Source organism: Salvelinus fontinalis, chromosome 34 (assembly GCF_029448725.1).
Source record: "Salvelinus fontinalis isolate EN_2023a chromosome 34, ASM2944872v1, whole genome shotgun sequence".
Classification (NCBI taxonomy): Eukaryota; Metazoa; Chordata; class Actinopteri; order Salmoniformes; family Salmonidae; genus Salvelinus; species Salvelinus fontinalis.
This window is the reverse complement of record NC_074698.1, coordinates 10,013,115-10,030,851: the sequence shown is the minus strand read 5'-3', so window position 1 is coordinate 10,030,851 and position 17,737 is coordinate 10,013,115. Positions and strand designations below refer to the sequence as shown.

Genomic DNA, 17,737 nt, shown 5'->3' with positions numbered 1-17,737 from the left:
TCACAGGTTCCTGGACGGATAAAAAAAATGTTAATGTGTAATTTGATGGACTTGAGTGGAGAAAAAGGAGGAGACAGTGAATCATTCTGCTCATATCCTCTTAATGAGAGTGCTGAGGCAGGGTTCGCTGTCACTCAGAACCCTGGTTCTCCCACGGCATAATTTGATTGAGGAACTCCACTCGGTTTCAGAAGGTTAATTGGTGGGGTAGAAAGCTGCGTTGGCAGAGCAAAGTAATTGACAAGAAGAGGAAATTAGTGCTGTTGTTCCTGTACACGCATAGTTAGCAGACATGAACTTCATGCACTGATTTTACCGTACAGACAGCCCCTATATACAGTATGACACAACATGTACTGACAACAGCAGCAGGACGGTGCAGCAGGCAAATGGAACATATCAATACAAACACTCAGGCTTTACAATATGTGATCCGTCTAGCGTCACACTTAAAGGGATAGTTCACTTAAAATACAAAATGACACATTGGTTTTCTTACCCTGTAAGCAGTCTATGGACAAGGTATGACAGTAATCCGTGCTTTGGTTTTATTTCCCTTGTACCATTTTTAAATGCTAACCTTTTAGCATTTTTGGCACAAATCCCATTCAAGTTATGGTACCGATATTAGCATTTACCGCGCATCATGTCCAAATCACCCGAAAGTATTGAAATTGATTGTGAAGCTTAACAAAGTCACATAGATTATTTGAATACAATGTGCGAAAAATTCTAATATCAGTACCATGACTTGAATGGGATTTGTGCCACAAATGCTAAAACGTTGGAAAGAGTGCCAGGGAAACTAAACCAAAGCATGGGTTGCTGCCAAACCTTGTCCAAAGACTGCTTACAGCGTAAGGAAACCAATATGTAATTTTGTAATTTGGGTGAACTATCCATGTAAGACTGTACAGTAGATCCCAGTTTAGCCTGCCATGTCTTGAGTCAGCAGCAGGAGAGGTGTCGGCAGCTGGTGGGCTCAAAGGCCAGAGAAGTGAGTGCTGAGTTGATGGTCTGTAAAATTGCAATAAAACCTGCAGGTATTATCCCAAGTTGTATCTTACTCTTACATGAACGGAATTAAATTAAACTGTAAGTGTTGGTTGTGCTCTCCTTGTTCTTATGACAAATACAGGCTGTCTACAACCTAATTGTTTTCTCATTGGATTCGTTCTACTGCTGTTGGTCAAGACAATTCTGACAAAACCTCAATTGGTTTGTAATAGGCCTTAGTATAATTGAATTGTCTACAAGTTTACTCAATACAAGTCTGTGGCATAATGCACAATTATTGTTGCGACAAATCAATAACCCTTTAGTTTGTTTATGTTGCAAATCAATGAATGTTGTTAAAGGAAGGTTTTGTATATTAGATCTACAGTTTCAGACGATTATATTTTCTTTTTTTGCTCATTGTACCAACTGAGCAAACTGTACGAAGTGCTTTCATACTGCAGTTCCCAATAACTCCACTTTGGATATGACTTTAGCTCTAAAAGCTCTATCCATTAAGGCTACTGTTTCCATCAGTGCACACTGTAATTCTAAGCCATTCTCCATGGCTTATCATCTTTTTTTAAAGGCCCATCCAGAATGGAGTTTGTGCTTTGTAATGAGATTTCTTGCTCCCTGGAAAGGTGAGAATCGTACTAGGTCATCAGCCTGTTGAAGGACTCGATCCACTGAAGAACAATTGAGTGTGGTATTGGGAATTTACAAGAGATGCCAGAGCAGTAAGTCATTTAAAGTTTTACAAAGCATCACACCGTCAGGAATACCAAATAGCCTGTTGTAGAGTAGAACATTTGTGTCAAATTCTAATTCTGGAGGTCTGGACTTGCATAGTTGGCCTCAACCCTTGGCCCTCAAGCTCTTAATTAGCCCAATCATTCACTATTTAAGCAAATGTTCTACCTTCAAAATGACCAAATACACTACACTTAAGCTAGATTTATGATGGAGGTGGATGTATGAAATGCTAATATATGTGGCTAATTGGCTATTTAGAGTAATTAGCTGGGGGGAGATGGAAACAGGCATGCAAAAGGGTGAGCACAGTTTCACCCTCATTTGGGTGAGCAAGTGGAGCTGTTTTCAGCATCTTACAAAGTGCTCTCCCAGTAGATATGCATTTGAAATAGATTCCGCACAAATGGTCAACATTTACATATATTACAGTTCATCCTGACGAAACGATAACTGTTGATCTTTAGGATTCCCCCTGTGGGGAAGAGTTGTGTAAGGCTGCGTTTACACAGGCAGCACAATTATGATATTTTTCCACTAATTGGTCTTTTGACCAATCAGATCAGCTCTTTGCCAACAATTGGGCAAAAGATCAGCATTGGGCTGCCTGTGTAAACGCAGCCTTACTTCCTTCTTCCAGCACTTCATACTGATGCAACATCTTAATTTGATCACCCAGTTGCAGGAGAACGTTCCTGCAATGCAGAAAATGTAAAACGTGTAGTGTATTTGAGGTTTAAAAAGGCTTCTGAAGATTGTAATTGCCACTTTGAAATTTCAGACTTGATTTTCCTTTATGAAAAATGTATCAACCCTAAATAAATATAGATAAATTATAATCCACATAATAATCCACATTTCCTGTTACTGCAGGATTATGTTCCTGCTGTAGAAAACTGACTCAAATTAAGATCCTACGTCTTTATGCATTGGTTGACCTTTTATCCCTTGCTGCTGTCCATCGTGCTGAAGTTGTTAGCTGGTTTGTAGTGCACTGTCCATACATAGTGCAAGCGTGTCATTCCACCACAACCACCATCCCCCAACACCACCACAGGATATACCGTATGTGACAACACTGAAAAGCAATCTAGCAAAACATTAAGAAAACTGGTACAGTTCTTGCTACACGTCCTTTTCTGCCTCTGCTGTAGAAGGTCATGAGTACTGCATTTCAAGTGGTTTCAAAGAATGTCTGAAGAGCACATTGAGAGCACGAACCTGGAAATTGTGTGCATCTCCACATTCACAACTTTATCATTACGTATTTCCTTTATTCGTTTTCGTCACGTTTTTGATCACTGCGGTGACATTCATTCTCCTACATTGAGATAAATACCATTGTGAAAGCTTTTCCTGGCTGAATTTATATGAGGCGATTCCAATTGTCATGGGGAAAGAAAAGGGCTTTGTCTGAAAAACAATTCAAATCGCAGAGCTGCGGCACAATACCCCTCACTTATCAGGGAAGTAAAGTTAGATATAAACTCATTAGTGTGCAGTGCCTTGCAGCTGTTTGTGCTCCTGTACGAGGCCCTTTTTCTGAAGAGGCCTGGCATGTCCACAAAGTATGCCATTGATGCCACAAAGGAAGCAAGCACATTTCCAAACAAACAGGATTGGGGGCTAGGGAGAACATTCCATTCAATTCCAGGCAATATTCCTTTTAGTAATTAATGCATGACTTTAATATCCTTGGATATAGCTGAAGCATGCATCCACCTCCTCCCTTTCTCTCCAAAGCAATTCAGTACCTCAGTGAGCACAATGTTTTTCTTCCCCAAGAGAAGCAGTTCCATTTCAGCTCAATTGATTCTCCACTTCTGGTCGCCCATCTTTACCTTTTTCTTTCTTTCCCAGCAAGAAGCGCATGCATTTTCAATGACATCAAATAAAGGGCAGTCATTGGGAGGGATGAGGACAGTCTCAGGGGACTGAGGCACCGTCACTATCCACAAGAGAAAGACGGAGCAAGATATAAAGACGAACAGCAGGGACGGGGGGGTGAGGCCTTGGACACATAGACATGAGAGGGAGATAACATGACTATATATAGCAGTACAGATATGACCAGATTAAACTGAGAATCCAGTCTCACTGTGTCCTTCTGACCAATACAGGCTGTCTAATACAATTTGCAAATGTGTGTTTTCCTCCAAGAGAGCAAGAGAGAGGGAGAGACAGAGATAGAGATAGAGACAGAGACAGAGACAGAGAGAGAGAGAGAGAGAGAGAGAGAGAGAGAGATAGGATACAGTATGACAGCTTTACATACAGTATACCTCATTGGGAGACAGTTGCACTAGTTACTGTATCTGTTTCATCCACGAGGCTTATGGGAGATTCTGTCATGTCTTTGCCTTGAAGCCCTGGCTCTCCGCTGCGGAGGAGAGAACCCCAGAGGCTCCGCATATGAGAGCAGAAGCCTGTCTCGCAATCACAGACTTGAATTCAGTGCATTGAAAGACTTCCCTTCAAGGTAACATGAGCTCTCAGCTTCCGAAGCACCCTTGTCTGCCCCCTCCTATCAAACAGTAATGCTAGTTGGCCTCAGTTACGCTGTGTTATGTCAGTTGTCAATTGGTTAACATTGGGTCTATGTATTGCCCCAATGTGTTAATTGTAGGCACTTTGAAGGCAACTACTTACAACAAAGATCAAATAGCATCTACACTCTCAATTAAACATAATTTGAAAGAAGTATCTTTCCTCAATGCTGACTGCTTATGGAGAATACAGTATCTCTCTCAAATAAAATCCATCAATAACATATTCAATGCAAAAAAGTGTAGCTATGTAAGTGTATGAAAGTGCCCTGAGCAAGCAGAACAGTGGGAATTTACAATAACTTAATGTACGGCCATTGAATCAGGGCGTCATTAGTTGTTCACAGGGGATGACAAGAAAATCCATCATTACCCTGCATGCAGCAGGGCCTCAATGGGAACAAGTAGACTGGGGAATGGCTGCCTGGGCTGCCTGGGGGTCCACTGGGAGAGGAGCTTGGCTCTGATGCCCTGGGTGTTCTGGCCTACTGCCCTCAGGGCTACACTACCACTGGACCATAGAGATTGCTGCCAATGGGGATTTCTGCCAATGGAGATTGCTGCCAATGGGGAAAGAGTCCAGGGCTGCAAATAGACCAATAGGCTCTTCTGAGGACGAACATGCCATGCTGCGCTAACTGCCTTAAGCTCATTTTTAGTATGTGACACGTTTTACAAGCATTTCGCTACACCCGCAATGACATCTGCTAAACACGAGTATTTAACAAATAATAACATTTGATTTGATTTAGGTGAAACGAATGCAAACACAAGGATTCCAATGTTGGTTGTTCTTTTCCCACCATCTCCACCATTTTATTAGTTAGCACTGCAGTGTTTGTTTGTTAAGCATATAGGCACCAGGGGGGCATTAAAGCACTCGGAGACACTAAACCTGAATGTATGATGAGAGGTTTGTTTATGCAAAAGGTAGTTTACTAAATCACTAACATTCATTTGCAACAGCGGGTTACTCTAACAAGGCGAACTAGCAGGGTTGTAATTATGCTGTGGACCGCAGTAGCCGTGGTGGAATTGATGAGGAGCCCACTGGAGTGAGTCACAGCGGACAAACAAACCCCTCTATGCATTATTAATGATAGATAGTCTTTTCAGGTTTAACTTCAACTTCCATTTAACACCTAAAGGGGTCCTGCAACAACACCATGCTAAGAGAGAGCTGAGGACGGCTCTCAGACACTGCCAGCCGGTATTTACGAGAAAGGTCAGAGAAGGAGGGGACAATGATAGGAGACAATTTTCTCTTTAAAAAGTTTCGCCTCGCCAGATATTTCCCAGAGCCATACTTTTCATATTCATTTCATGGAACATTTGGTTTGGGTTTCCAAACGGGAACCTTCTTTCTTTCAGAGGGTTTAAAAAGTGATTACATTTGAATGCCCCTTGGTAAATGCACTTTTGTGGTAGGTGGTTTTGTATTGGTAGCCTTTGGCATTTCCTTGCAGAGCGTTCCACACAGTGCATGGAGGTGCACAATGTACTTCCTTGTTCTATGTCTAGGTTAGCAGGTGACAGAGTGACTCCACCCACTTTACCATGCCCATGATATAGTGGGAAATAGGTATACTAAACTAAATGTCACTTAAATACTTTAGACAGATGCCATCCGTGTACTCAAAAAAGGCCGTCGTCATGTGCGTTTGATTCCAATCTGGGCCACATGCATTTGTTCAGCCAACGGGCACAGTCCTCTTCAGTGCGAACAAAATCCTCCAGTTTCAACGGACAGACATTAAACGAGTGCTCCACATAAAGTGTGGCCATCAGTGGTGCCTGGTGGGAGGGGCTATAGGAGGACGGGGTCATTGTAATGCCTGGAATTGAATCAATGGAACGGTTTCCACATGTTTAATGAGTTTGATCCAGTTATACTACTGTATATTGCCTCGCTACTGTTATTTTTCACTGTCTTTTTACTGTTGTTTTTATTTCTTTACTTATCTATTGTTCACCTAATACCTATTGTTCACCTAATACGCACTGTTGGTTAGGGCCTGTAAGTAAGCATTTCACTGTAAGGTCTACACCTGTTGTATTCGGCGCACATGACAAATAAACTTTGATTTGATTTATTCCATTCCAGTCTTTACAATGAGCCCATCCTCTTATAGCTCCTCCTACCAGCCTCCTCTGGTGACCATGTCATACAGCAGTGGAACACAGTGATGTGAGGGGGCCGGGCACGGCCCCAGCCTTAAAGAAACCTGTCAAACGCAAACATCCACCTATCATTTTATGTTGAGCAGCTCACAGCATATTACTGCCTCAAGACGTCCCCAAGCTCAATGGAAACTAAGTAAATTATTGTAACACTGCTTCGAAGTCCCCCACAGAACGCATACCCAAAATGGAGGATCATTGGTATGTATGGGGACAGATTGATTATGGGAATGGTGAGGGTGCAGAAATGTGAGAAGGGGAGACAACCCAGTTTGCTACTGTGCTGTATTACAGTGTGCTTCCTTATTTAGTATTCAAATGCATCGGGTTAACGATTCACACATAACACAGGCACGAGTAGACAAAGCTGGGCTTTAGATGTATGTGTAATCTCTCCCTCAGGGCTCATACAAATCCAAGCAAAACAAACAGTCCCTCAGTAGGTTACTTCAGCACTGCTCCCTCCGATCCAGTGGGACATATCTACTGTCAGAACTCATCCATAGCCACAGTATGCTTTCCCCCCCATACAAGACAGCGCTACGAATGGCTCCACTCTTTTGTTTTAGTTAGGCTTAAACACCTCAATTGAAATGGAAAACGCGTATTATTTGTAGAAGTGGCTGGACTCAGTTACAGCAGTGATTTGAATGAAAGGTGCTAAGCGCATAATTAATCATTGCACGGATATAACAAACGTTCTTTTCAAGGTAGAGCATATTGAGAAGATGAAAACCCTGGGACGTTTCCCCTGACTGATGACTGTGTCAGTAATACATAGTGATGAATCAACGACCCTGTTTCTGGCCCAATCAGCACTTATGTGCAAACACGCTGACCAGTGTAGTCCTGAATAGGTTTATGTTGAACAATGGACATACTTCCTCTATTATCAGTGATTCCCATTAGAATCAAGCCAGCATCATGTACACTGTGCGGTAAGAGGATACTGAACAATGGAAATTGTCTTAATATTGTCCTTCAGTTCGTGGAATGTGGACAGTTTTGTTTTTGAATATGAACAGTTCAGTATTGTGCCCTAGAGTTCATGGTATGGCTGTTAGTTATTTTCACTTCCTGAAAACATATGCTCACTTCCTCATTTATGATAGTAATGCTAGATGGCAACACAACATTTGTTTAGGCCTAATTGGAGTGTGGTGGGCAGACCACACGAAAGGTCAACAGACTGCTGGAATGACCTTAGGTCCACGGTTCCAATTTGAGGTGTATTCCCTCTGCAATAAACTGTCACAATTATCCTGTTGTAGCAACATGATTGTCCCCTTTATGTAAAGGCCCATGTCCTCTAACACCTAGGGACACCTTTCTTCTCACCCTCTGTGGCCTCTCACAAGGCAACACATCCACTTCCTGGCCTGTGTCAGCAGCTGCATCAGAGGGCTAAGAGAGGCTAGTGATGAGGGCGCACACCACATACCTCTGGGTTTAAAGTATTCAACTGCTGTCCTCTATGATTAACCTATCCATCACTTGAGTTTCCAGCCCACTTTCATGGTCAGTCACTCCCACACCATTCGCAATGAATTAATGGCTGTAATAACAGTCACCGGCTCTAGAAGAGTTGAATATTTGATGTTACTTAAGGGAAGTCCACAAGTACCATTTCTCGAACTGTGACTTGCATTTCTAATATATTGTATTCGATTGGATTAAAATTTGATTTGCTTTCTTTAAAAAAAAAAAACGTCATCTACAGTAGGAATCCTTCCAGGTCTTAATATGAATAATATGTATAATACGAAGAAAAAAAATACTTCTCCTCATAAACATAATTTTCATAATTTAAACATCTATCATTGGCTTTGTTAAATTATGAATATACACAAATCCCTCTCTGTCTTTGCAGGTTAGAGGTTGGTTGTCTTCTTGATTCTCATTGTTCTTAGAAATGTTCAAGTGTGACAGCAGTAAGCATGGCAGACGAGGTACCGGGTGTTGTTCTGTACAGTAGCCTACACATCTCTGTGAGGTCTAAACAAATATCTCCCTCAGAGATGTCTGGGCTGCTTTAAGTGGACCGAAGAAGATGTAATTAATCGCTCTGAGCCGAGACCCCTGCCTTGGTGGTGAGCGTTCCTCCTGTGGCTATGTTTGCCATCATATTGAATTTTAACAATGAAAAATGAATAACTGACTGAGTCCAATCTGATTTGAAAGCTAGTTAAGTGGCTCAGGTTTGGATAAAAAGCAATACTAGGTGCCAATGACAATGAAGTATACTGTAGGCCTTGGGTCAGCAAGATGTATTGACTACACATTAGTGAATGCAGATGAAATGTTTCCCCTCTCACTCAGAAATGTCTGGCATGCAGTAAATCATTTTCATTCCTCCATAAGCATTTTGTAGCCTCAGTTCTTATTCTCAAAAAGCAGAACAAATACTTTTCTATTTGGCATGCAGTCATAACATATAAGTCAATATCGTAATTGGCACGTGCAGTAGCCTATCCCATAATTTTTTCTTTTCAGCACAATGAAATCCGTTAAGAAATGAAAAAATAATCATGATTTAGTATGGTGGGAATATCAAAGTTAAAAGGTAGTTCTTTGAATGGAACTAGTGAATGCAATTCATTGTCCAAACACAAAAGTATTGTTCCAGGAAGACGAAGTGTCTCAGTGTTCCTCGCTGGCCACTGCTGCTGATTATGAGCACGGCTGTGCTGGTCGACCGTGGTACAAGTTCATACCTAAGACTATTACGAGAATGACTCATATACTTAAACATTTGACTTTCCTTCCTCTCAGCACCTCCCATGCTGAGGTCATCTGCTGTTTATGATTAACAATTCATTAATATCTCTCCATAAAACCAGGATCTATAGGCTACACACCCAGCTCCAACGTTTTCTCCTGCAGCTATCAACTTTATTCGGAAACCTTGGGCTGTTTGGACTGTCTGTGTGCTGTGCCTTTTTTTGATAAAATTGATTGGGTCAAATGATTTAACCAGACCCAATGGAACACTGCAATTTCCCAGGGGAGCTATCTGACAGGGTTAAATTGACAATGAACAGTTTGATATTTTTGGTTCACGGTTTGTATCCGCAGTAGTTACCGTAAGATGTTTAAGAGATACATCCATGGCACTGAAAGACATTAAGTTCTCTTTCTGTTGTCAAATGAAATGTCACGATCGTCATAACAATTGGACCAAGATGCAGCGTGGTATGTTTCCATCCCTTTAATTAGGAAGAGAAAACTCAAAGAACAAAAACAATAAAGCGAACAAACGAAACGTGACTCTATAATAGTGCTCACAGGCAACTATACATAGTCAAGATCCCACAAAGCACAATGGGGAAATGGCCACCTAAATATGATCCCCAATCAGTGACAACGATAAACAACTGCATCTGATTGGGAACCATACCAGGCCAACATAGATATATAATTCCCCTAGATAACCCACCCTTAATCACACACTGACCTAACCAACATAGAGAATAAAAAGATCTCTATGGTCAGGGCGTGACATTAAAACATCTATAAGGTTCTCGAGAAGACAGTTTCAAAGGAACATTTCAGTATGGTGCAGAGTAATTAATTAATGTCATGCTGCATCTAAACATTAGTTGGACTCAGTTGTGTTTGACAGTGCCCAGGTTAATGATGTGAAAATAGGGACCCTGCTTTCCCCAACCTGTCAAGTGGTAATTGGCCAAAGATTTCCTTTAATAGCAATATGCCACAGGGAACGCAAAGAACCTCTGAAATTGTGTACAAAATAATTGGATGGCAATGAAAGAGGAAGCATACACATTAATCCTGTTTTGCCTTTAAAATGATATTTGCTATTTTTACTTAACGTGCAAAACAAAAATGTGTCTTGATTATTTGGATCCATACTGTTGTTTTTCACTGTCTTTTTACTGTTGTTTTTATTTCTTTACTCACCTATTGTTCACCTAATACCTTTTTTGCACTATTGGTTAGAGCCTGTAAGTAAGCATTTCACTGTAAGGTCTACACCTGTTGTATTCGGCGCACGTGACAAATAAACTTTGATTTGATTTGATATGTGCAGTACACATGACAGATTACTAGAATGTAAAATATAAAATACAGATTTGGTACCATGTTATTTGATGGTCAAATGGTCTATAGAGGAGAAATATAATTCTACTTGTGCAGCACGGCATGTATTCTGAATATTTCTGTCCAGAAAAAATATATACTTTTTACATTTAGTGGTGTAAATGTGGCTATATTCAAATTGAAAACCTCACATTCAAGCAGATATTGATTCCCCTAACATGTGCCTGCTTCTCTTTTCTTCACAGGGAGTTCCTCTGAGCCCATGAATGCGACACAGCAAGAAAGACAGAGGAAGAAACAATAGGATGAGACCGATCAACGATGTTATCCCTGGGGAAATAAGCACAAGACAATCTGAGGTGGTGAAATACTGAATCTCAGCGAACCATCTCTAGAACTTCACTCCAGGCTAAAGCCATTGGATGGATGCTGGTCTAAATGCACATGCCCAACATCTTTTTGTAAATGGCTGGAACATTGGGACTGAATTATCCTTCCCTGGACACAAGGCCAATATATTGATTGTCCTCACGGAGGAGAACACTTGAAAGTCTAGCTAGATTACAAAGAGTTCAGTTCAGCAACTTTAGAAACCACAGTGGTGTTCCCGTCTCAGAGCTTTTGGGCCCTGCCCGTGACATCAAGAGGAGCACCAATGGCCTGCGGTGGAGCTATGGTAATGAGTGCCTTTTTCTGGTCTGTGGCCATAGTATATTTGACCCAAATAGGCAGAGTCAATGGGGACTGCTGGCTCATCGAAGGTGAGAAGGGTTTTGTGTGGCTAGCCATCTGCAGCCAAAACCAGCCTCCATACGAGGCAATCCCCACGCATATCAACAGCACCATTGTGGACCTTCGGCTCAATGAAAACAAGATCAAAAGTATCCATTTCTCTGCCCTCAGCCGCTTCGCCAACCTGACCTACCTAAACCTGACCAAGAATGAGATCAACTACATAGATGACGGGGCCTTTTCTGCCCAGTTCAACTTACAGGTCCTTCAGTTAGGCTTCAACAAACTCCGTAATCTTACTGAGGGCATCCTCAGGGGTTTGGGCAAGCTGCAGTACCTCTACCTCCAGGCCAACCTGATTGAGACTGTGACACCCAATGCCTTTTTGGAGTGCTATAGCCTGGAAAACATCGACCTCTCCATGAACCGTATCCAGCAGCTAGATGGGACCACGTTTACCAGCCTGACTAAACTGACTACCTGTGAGCTTTACACCAACCCTTTCAACTGTTCCTGTGAACTACTTGGCTTTGTGAAGTGGCTCTCTGCATTCCCCAACAGGACAAATGAACGGATGGTCTGTGACTCCCCATCAGGTGTCTCTGGCTACAGTCTGCTCAGCCAGAATCCTAACAACCCGACTTTTCGGAATGCCCTCCATATGCTCTCCACTGTGTGTACAGATGACTATGTGACGCCGTACATACCTGTGCCTCCTGAGACCACCACACTCCCACCAGACTACACTCCCTGTGGGCTGGAGGACTGTCCCTCCGGAACTGAGCCAGATGAGAGTATGAGTATTAACCCAACGGTGATTAATGTGGATGTAAAACCCAGTATGAAGCTCAAGCAAGTCTCTAAAACAAGCGCCACCATCACTGTTCAGATCCCCCATCCCTTCAAGAAGATGTACAGCCTGGTTCTCTACAATAACAGTTTTTTCACTGATATTCAAAACCTCAAAATTCAGAATGAGGACATTGAACTTAAAAACCTGAAACCCCATACTGAATACACGTACTGTGTCGCGTCTATAAAGAATAATCTTAGATTCAATCATACTTGTCTGGCAGTCTCCACAGGACCCTGGAATGGGAACGAGAGATCACAGAACCATGCAACAGCTACCCACTACATTATGACCATCCTAGGTTGTCTCTTTAGTATGGTGATTGTCCTAGGGGTGGTCTACTATTGCTTGCGTAAAAAACGTCAGCAAGATGAAAAGCACAAAAAGGCCGGCAGCCTAAAGAAAAGTATAATTGAACTAAAATATGGACAAGAGCTCGAAGGGGGAACCATTTCCAGGATGTCACAGAAGCAAATGATGGGTGGGGAGAGTATGTCCCGCATGCCATACCTACCATCTGGTAGTGAAATGGAGCAGTACAAACTGCAGGAGATAAGAGATGACACGCCTAAAATGGCCAAGGGAAGTTACATAGAGGTCCGAGGAACCGGGGACCACCATGAACGCAGAGAGTGTGAGATGTCCATGCCTGGGATGTCCATGCCTGGGAACAGCCAAGGGTCAGTGGCCGAGATTTCAACCATTGCAAAAGAGGTGGATAAGGTAAATCAGATCATTAACAACTGTATCGATGCTCTGAAGTCAGAATCCACATCTTTTCAAGGGGTGAAATCAGGAGCTGTGTCCACCCAGGAGCCCCAGCTGGTCCTAATATCAGAGCAGCCGCAGAGCAAGTCTGGCTTCCTGTCCCCGGTGTACAAGGACAGCTACCACCACTCGTTACAGAGGCACCACACCTCGGATGTCCCGCCAAAGCGGCCCAGCACTGCCACTGGAGGTCCAATGCGGAGCCCAAGGCCTTACCGCTCAGAGTCCAAGTACATAGAGAAGACCTCGCCAACGGGTGAGACCATCCTCACTGTAACGCCAGCCGCTGCCATCCTTAGGGCAGAGGCGGAGAAGATCAGGCAGTACAATGAGCACCGGCACTCCTATCCCGACAGCCACCAGCTGCAGATCGAGGAGCTGGAAGGGCCCGGAAGCCACAAGCCCTCCATCCTGGAGCCCCTAACTCGGCCCCGTCCCAGAGACATGGCGTACTCTCCGCTCTCGCCTCAGTACCATAACCTCAGCTACTCCTCCAGTCCTGAGTACTACTGCAAACCACATCACACTATCTGGGAGCGCTTCAAACTCCGTGGCAAACGGCACAAAGATGAGGACGAGTACATGGCTGCAGGGCATGCGCTACGTAAAAAAGTGCAGTTTGCCAAGGATGAGGACCTGCATGACATTTTAGACTACTGGAAAGGTGTATCTGCTCAACAGAAATCTTAATCTCTCCAAGTATTTTCTACTGGACCACAACTTTCAGAAATGACACGGAAACCTTATATGTGAAACTCACTATTGATTGGATGGATACGTCCATATTGCGATCAACTACTTAAACGTATATATAGCAACATATTTTGACTGTGAGTAAAATAGGAAAAGAACCTTGGAAATGACCACTTTGGAAAGGACCATCTTAAATTTGTCACATTATGTATGGAATTTATGGGAATAAACTGTAATCTAACGTTTCAAGAAGAAAACATATTGCAAATTAAGAATATACATATTATATGTTGCAATGGATTATAGGTATTTGGGTATCGCATGGCCAAGTCCTGTGACAGTGGATTTGCTGTTGTGTACTTTGAGAAAATACTGTAACAAATATTGAAAAACATGTCTACTGAAACCTCATTATTTTTTCTTCAAGAACTACTGAACAATCATACGGAAAAGAACATTTTTTCTCCCCACATATTTAATTCTACAATGGAACTATGTACTGATACAGTTTCTATATCTGCAATGTTTGCTGTTAATAAGATTTTAAAAATGATGATTGATTCCGGTTTAGCCCATGGATTTCAAAGACAGCTCATTATTTGTTTTCTAATGATTTCCGTGTCCTAACTAATACACATTACACTGGTCAGATAATTGGTATTATCTTACCCAGACCACTTAACTTTCCCTTCCCCTATTTGCAGCACTTTCACATAATACATTTTAGAGGCCACTAAAAAAACTGCACAATATTAAAAGGCTGGAATTTTCTAAATGTAATATTCCACATAAGACAGTTAATTGTATTATTCTGATGCTGATGGTCTGTCTTAGGCATCGGCATTGTGAGCCATTAGTCATATCTTTAGAACCAAAGTAGAAAAGCTGAAGTGTTTACAACATTTTCTTTCTGCATGATCTAAGAAAGTGTTTCCCAACTCCGGTCCTCAAGTACCCCTCAACAGCACACATTTTAGTTGTAGCCCAGCACAAAAACCCCTGATTCAACTTGTCAAGGGCTCGATGATTTGTTGATAAGTAGAATCAGGTGTGGTTGTCCGGGGCTACAACAAAAATATGTACAGTTGGGGGTTGGGAAACACTGGTCTTAGATATGTGTGAACATAGTAAATCAGGTTCCATATGCATTTAATTTGAATATGTTCTACTGTGTTTCAAAGAGCCAAAACATTTTAAGAGTTACTTTTGTTGAAAGTGTAATTGACCGTTCACCTTTATATAACCAATATTTTCCACGGAAGGCACCTTTAGTTTCCCACCTGTTGTTTAGTCAGAATGCTAAGAATGCAGTTCACATTCTTTACTGGAATATCTGTCCTATAGCCCGATGGATGAATGTACAATATAGATGATGAAATCTGTATATGGCAGCTTTTTAATTTTCTTTCTGAGCAATTTTTTTTATTTGCTATTTACAACCATAATCTCCAGTTTCCTTTGTCTCTACTTGGTTTTTCAATTCATATATTTCCCATAACTTATCATATTTTATATTTGTCTCAGCCAACAAAGTAAAAAACAGCAAAGTTGTTGGTTTCACTGAAGGCTCTTGTTGAAGGATATTTTCCTATACTGTGTGGCTGTTATGACACTTTTGTAAATTAGAAGTCACCTATCAGAGGTATATCCACATGCCTGGGTAACTATTAAATAATATCCCATGAATGCCTGAACTAAACTTCTGCCGCTGGATTTGTATATTATCTATACACTATTTTTGAGTGGATACAAGAGGTAACTTGGCTGTATGAGTTCTTATTTCAACCGCCTTAAATTTCTGGGATATGTGTGCAACTGTAATTTTCTTTATTTTCCTTTCAGTGTTGATATTGTTGACAAAGTCCTTATTTGATGTAATTTTTCTAAATGCATTTCAATAGATTCCAAGAGCTGTCAGATTTATAGATAAATTAGCAAGTAAGCTACATGTTTTTATACTGCATATTGTAGCACTTCTGTGTCTCATAAAAGTTAGAATTGTTGGGAAGCCGGTGGAAAAAACAGTGAAAAGCTGTTGTTTAAGTACACCAGAAACAAACAAGAGCACAATAAAGTGTTTTTATTTCATTTCTTAATACTATGTTACCTGCTTTCAGACAAAGTACTGTGAAATAAAGGGAAGGGTGCACCCATCAGTATCTTCATTATGTTCTTTTGCTGCTTTTGAATTCGGAATCAAGGTATGAATCCTGAATGTATGAATCCTGAATGTATGGAGTCCTGAATGTGTGGAGTGCTGAATGTATGAATCCTGAATGTATGGAGTCCTGAATGTATGGAGTCCTGAATGTATGGAGTCCTGAATGTATGGAATCCTGAATGTATGAATCCTGAATGTATGGAGTCCTGAATGTATGGAGTCCTGAATGTATGAATCCTGAATGTATGGAATCCTGAATGTATGAATCCTGAATGTATGGAGTCCTGAATGTATGGAGTCCTAATTGTATGGAATCCTGAATATATGAGAAGACTTGCTTATTTGTATCAAACACATCATTATCGTGTTTTTATGATAGTTTAGTGGTTCTACCAAACTATGAAATGTTCATAATATTCTGTAGTTCAGGAATTTCAGCAACTTGTATCATTCTTCATGTATAGCTAAATATTAAAATGTAGGCTACCCTGTAAAACAACACCTTTTCCATCGGAGTATTGGCAGTGTTTCCAATGCTCTGCTGAACACATCCAAGCAAGTGCTTATGAAGAAGTGACTGCATGCATTTATCTTGGGAGCTGAAGATATTTATTACGTTCACAAAATGCTGAGGGCTCGATTCAATATGCAGTGCTGAAGACCTACGCTGAAGCGCAATATACATTTAATTTAATGTTCCTGCGTTCACGGAGACTGCATTCACGATAAATGCTACATGTCGTCTCAATCGGAAATTACCTTTACATTTCAATCGCACTACAGCGCTTCTCTTCAGATGTATGGATTGAATCGAGCCCTAGTACTGCCTATAATTTGAAAAACAAACATCAATTTGTCTTGTCCCCAATGGTTGTCAGATATCTTAACCTTAAAAGTGCCAACTGTGGAACACTGAACTTAAAAACCTGAAACCCCATACTGACTGCACATACTGTGTCGCTTCTATAAGCAATGCTCTTAGAGTCAATCACGCTTGTCTGACAATCTACACAGGACCGTGGAATGGGTAAGGAAACCAATACGTTTCCAAAACATTCAAAGCAAAAGCAGGTTGACATTTATTGTCATGAATCTTGCCCTGAAGAAAGAACTGAACTGGATTTTTCGTTATATGGGCAAGCTGCTAAGTCACAATTGGCTATATCATAAAAATGTATGAAAACAAAATACACTGCTCAAAAAAATAAAGGGAACACTTAAACAACACAATGTAACTCCAAGTCAATCACACTTCTGTGAAATCAAACTGTCCACTTAGGAAGCAACACTGATTGACAATAAATTTCACATGCTTTTGTGCAAATGGAATAGACAAAAGGTGGAAATTATAGGCAATTAGTAAGACACCCCCAAAAAAGGAATGGTTCTGCAGGTGGTGACCACACACCACTTCTCAGTTCCTATGCTTCCTGGCTGATGTTTTGGTCACTTTTGAATGCTGGCGGTGCTTTCACTCTAGTGGTAGCATGAGACGGAGTCTACAACCCACACAAGTGGCTCAGGTAGTGCAGCTCATCCAGGATGGCACATCAATGCGAGCTGTGGCAAAAAGGTTTGCTGTGTCTGTCAGCGTAGTGTCCAGAGCATGGAGGCGCTACCAGGAGACAGGCCAGTACATCAGGAGACGTGGAGGAGGCCGTAGGAGGGCAACAACCCAGCAGCAGGACCGCTACCTCCGCCTTTCTGCAAGGAGGTGCACTGCCAGAGCCCTGCAAAATGACCTCCATCCTGGATGAGCTGCACTACCTGAGCCACTTGTGTGGGTTGTAGACTCCGTCTCATGCTACCACTAGAGTGAAAGCACCGCCAGCATTCAAAAGTGACCAAAACATCAGCCAGGAAGCATAGGAACTGAGAAGTGGTGTCTGGTCACCACCTGCAGAACCATTCCTTTTTTGGGGGTGTCTTACTAATTGCCTATAATTTCCACCTTTTGTCTATTCCATTTGCACAACAGCATGTGAAATTTAT

At 41.7% G+C, this 17,737-nt stretch overlaps 1 protein-coding gene across 2 annotated transcripts in view; it reads left to right on the top strand.

The window, feature by feature from the left end:
* The window catches only part of LOC129833051 (protein ELFN1-like), a 92,724-nt gene extending 76,975 nt beyond the window's left edge, over positions 1–15,749 (top strand). For both annotated transcript variants that reach the window (XM_055897302.1, XM_055897303.1), the window contains exon 3: positions 10,784–15,749. In XM_055897302.1, the coding sequence (XP_055753277.1) occupies positions 11,194–13,581 (2,388 nt within the window). In that variant the 5' untranslated portion in view covers positions 10,784–11,193 and the 3' untranslated portion in view covers positions 13,582–15,749. The remainder of the gene's footprint in view (positions 1–10,783) is intronic.
* The last annotated feature ends 1,988 nt before the right edge of the window (positions 15,750–17,737 follow it).